The following is a 3,746-nucleotide window of genomic DNA, read 5'->3' on the forward strand; positions in this document are numbered from 1 at the left end:
CAGATCCACATAAAATCAATGGAATTCAATATTCAGCTTGCTCTATTCTTGCCAATGTAATACATTACATGCAAATTGCATCCTGGAACTCAAAACACATGTAATTATGATCCCTTTAAGACAAAATAAAGTTAACCAAGCTCTTTTATGTTGTGAAAACCCACCATCACCATGACTGCATGTCATTATGATCACACTATGTGTAAGTAGCCCAACCTAATTTTGAAATTAGGCCCCATCTCAAACATGTAACATCTAAGAACAATATGTACTGTGAGCAAGAAACACATACATACGATCCCTTTCTTCACTGCCATGGTATCCATTCAAATCCTTAATCAAGCTTCTGTGGAAGGACTCAATTAGTGGGTGTATATCACATAATGAAGGGCCAAGGTTACCATCACATTTATTAAATTCAAAGACAAATTAGTGTTGGCATAAAATGAGCAAATTAATGTTCATTTCATTTATATACTCTCAGAATTCAAATGCTTCCTGTGTTGTCTGCATTAATCCAGGCTGTTAGAGCAATAGCAACAACATTCAGCTGTTCAGCTTAGAAAAAAAAACATTTCATTTAATTTTGTAACAAAAAATAAATACGTTTGCAAACAGATTTTATTTTTATGCTGTGTGCCGCTGTCATAAACATATTATGATTCATTTTCAAAATTAAAACTACTCATATATTTTGGCACCCATCTTTTCACTGTTTTGGCAAAATAAAAATGCTGCATGGTTTATTAAATTAACTGAAATGATCTGTTTTTCTGAAAACTCCCATAGTGGAAGCTGCATTATTACTGAATAGTACATGTTACACAGCAAAAATGTCAACCTGTATAGTCCACAGTGGCCTCATACACACCGGCCCATAGAGCTGCGAGGGGATGAATGCAGAATGTTTCCATAGTAACCATCAATACAAATGTGAGGAAAACAGAGGCAACACAAGAACAAGCTTCGATTTTTGAGTCAGATGCTTCTGAGATTCTGTGTAGCTTTCATCCCAAAAGGATTAAGTGGTGCTCTAGAGAATCCATGGATGACACACCACTTATGGATCATTCTGCGATATTGTTTGAACTGCTGGATCGGCAGTGTTTGCAGAGCTTTTCCATAGTTCACCCCCAACTACTGCTCGAAATGACCTTCGGAACTCTTCGTTCTTCCAGGTATAGATGAAGGGGTTAAGCACAAACAACAGACAAAGCAGGAGCCAGCTGCCAACCACAATCCCACTGGGTAAAGGCTGGAACAGGGCATAAAGGACTGACCATGCAAAGGGCTCTGTGGTCAGCGTGAAAACACAGCACACAATGAGCACGTACAGTCCCAGACGTTTGTCTTTACGAGGGCAAGAACAGGGCAAGTTGTGGACCACTTGGAAATTGAGGACACTTACCCGCTTCAGGCTGACCTGCACTTTTCTGAAAATGCGGAAGTAACAATGGAAAAGGATGACTGTCTGACTCAGTACTGTGACAGCGGAAAGGATGGCCGTGTAGGAACTAGACACCGGGACTTCCTGACCCCAAAACACATAAAGTCTGAGTTGCGGACATGGAAAAAAAACATCATAAGGTCTTTGTCCAAAAAGCCAAGGAAGCAAGAAAGCAAGGGGCAATACCCAAGCCATGGCAATCATCCACTCTGTGTTCCTCTTCTGATACACAGTGTGGTAAACTGTTGGCAGTTTGGTGATGAGAACAAAGCGGTTCAATGCAATCAGTGAATGCGATAAGAGAGACACTGTCATCCACAGGAAAAAGACCCCTTCCATGAACACCCTGTAAGAGGGATTCTCCAGACGACCAGTAGATATTAATATTGCTTCTTGAGGCATCCAGAAAGCACATACTAGAAGATCTGAAACACAACCATTCACGATGAACGCATTACTGGTCGTCTTGAGTTTCTTGAATGAGCAGACTAGATAAATTACCAAAACATTCGCCAAAGTGCCAGATACTGAGTAGACAGAGTATGCAGTAGCCACCAGTACACGTGTTCCCAAGAGCCCTTCACATTGGCTTGGGGAAGAGGTGCTGTTGCTCATCCTGTACAGAATGGAAAAGCCATGCCCAGATCAGATGCACAGAAAAAGAAAAGGTAAAAGAACACGAGGGAAAGTATATGTGTGAGAAAGAGCAGTAGAGTGAAGCAAACAGCGAGACGGAGAGAGAATATGAGATTGAGGAGGGAGGGGGTGACATGGCTGTGACAGCTTTCCGTGTTATACTCTTAGCTCACTTTACGTCTTTGTGACATTATACTCTTGGAAAAAAAGCTTTTGTAATGGATTATTCAACAGGTTCCAATGTAGAGAATGAAGAGCTGATTCCACAGTCGATGTGAAGTGCATATCTCTCTTCAGTGTCTGTTACCAGAAAACATGCTGAAAAGTGTAAAATGGCTCATTACAGAAGGACAACAAAAGTACTTCCAGTAAAGCATCATAAGCAAGAAAATGAGAGATCTGCTGTAAAAGACATGGAATCTATGTTTCTACCTTTATTCACTTCTTTCATTAGGAATTGTTGCCTCAAATAAAGCAGCTACTCCTCTTTATAATTATAATTATTATTATGGGTTTGAATAATTTTGGGTGTTGTTATAGAAGATTCATCTTAATACATCCCATGAAGATCAATCTTTTCCGAATAGTGGCTTGAGACTCACATGTGGCTTTCAGCTCCTGTTAGTACAAGCAGCAGCATCGCAATCAGAAGTAAGGGTTGGTTTAAACACCTGCTGCATTATGCTGTATACTTCTTACGTATACACAATATACAATAATGCATATTTACAGTATTATCAGTAGAATTAAAAATAATAGTATTAGCAAAATTTTTGTTTGTGATATACTGTATTAATATAGGATTTGCCAGGTCATTTGCATAACATTCAAAGAGCAATACCTACCCTATTCATAAAACATATTTTCATGTATATTAGTCCAACATTTGCTTGGTGAAAAAATTGGATTTTTGTACTTACCGTAAAATCCATTTCTGTGAGTTCATCGACGGACACAGCGCTCAATAAATCATAACTACTGGGTTATACTTATCCAGGAGTAGGACTAGGCAGAACAAAAAACACCTGGCTACGCCCATGGGCCGTCCTAAGCTTGGTATATAACGCCCCTCTCTGCTCTAGGTAATCAGCATAGTAGCAAGCAGTATTAGAAGTATCAGAACTCCATTAAAGGGTGGGTGCTGTGTCTGTCGATGAACTTAGAGAAATGGATTTTACGGTAAGTATAAAAATCCAATTTTCTCTTTCGTTCATCGACAGACACAGCGATTCATAAATCATAACTACAGTACTGGGACGTCCAAAAGCTGTGCCAAAAGGAAAATAAGGGGTGGGAAAATAGCCCAAGGCTAAACATAAGAGCCCTTAACCAGGACACAGGAGCCTTAACCGGGTCACAGGAGCCCCGTCTGAAAAATATAAGTTTAAAGAAAAACACCCCTCAAAAGGGAACAGCCCCTCTTAAACAGCAGCCTGTAAAGCTTTGCTGCCAAAAAGAAGCATCCGCAGATGCCAAAGTTTCTACCTTATAGAATTTTGTGAAGGTATGCACCGACGACCAAGTGGCCGCCTTGCAAACTTGCGATATTGATGCCTGATGACGGAAGGCCCAAGAAGCACTCAGTGCCCGAGCAGAATGTGCCTTGACAGGGAAAGGTGGAACCCGACCTTTAATGGAATAGGTCTGAGTTACCGTCTGTCTG

At 40.4% G+C, this 3,746-nt stretch overlaps 1 protein-coding gene across 1 annotated transcript; it reads right to left on the bottom strand.

Moving 5' to 3' along the window:
* Nucleotides 1-685: 685 nt before the first annotated feature.
* GPR88 (G protein-coupled receptor 88) lies at nucleotides 686-2,519 on the bottom strand. Its single transcript, XM_082265965.1, has one exon. The coding sequence runs from the start codon at nucleotides 2,060-2,062 to the stop codon at nucleotides 1,061-1,063; it is 1,002 nt and encodes a 333-aa protein (XP_082122091.1). The 5' UTR covers nucleotides 2,063-2,519; the 3' UTR covers nucleotides 686-1,060.
* Nucleotides 2,520-3,746: the final 1,227 nt, after the last annotated feature.

The sequence above is a fragment of the Pelophylax lessonae genome (assembly GCF_965119305.1).
Source record: "Pelophylax lessonae genome assembly, chromosome: 8".
Taxonomy (NCBI): Eukaryota; Metazoa; Chordata; class Amphibia; order Anura; family Ranidae; genus Pelophylax; species Pelophylax lessonae.

Excerpts from the sequence above, each read along its gene's own strand:
- GPR88 (XM_082265965.1), bottom strand. The coding sequence starts at position 2,062 with ATGAGCAACAGCACCTCTTCCCCAAGCCAATGTGAAGGGCTCTTGGGA.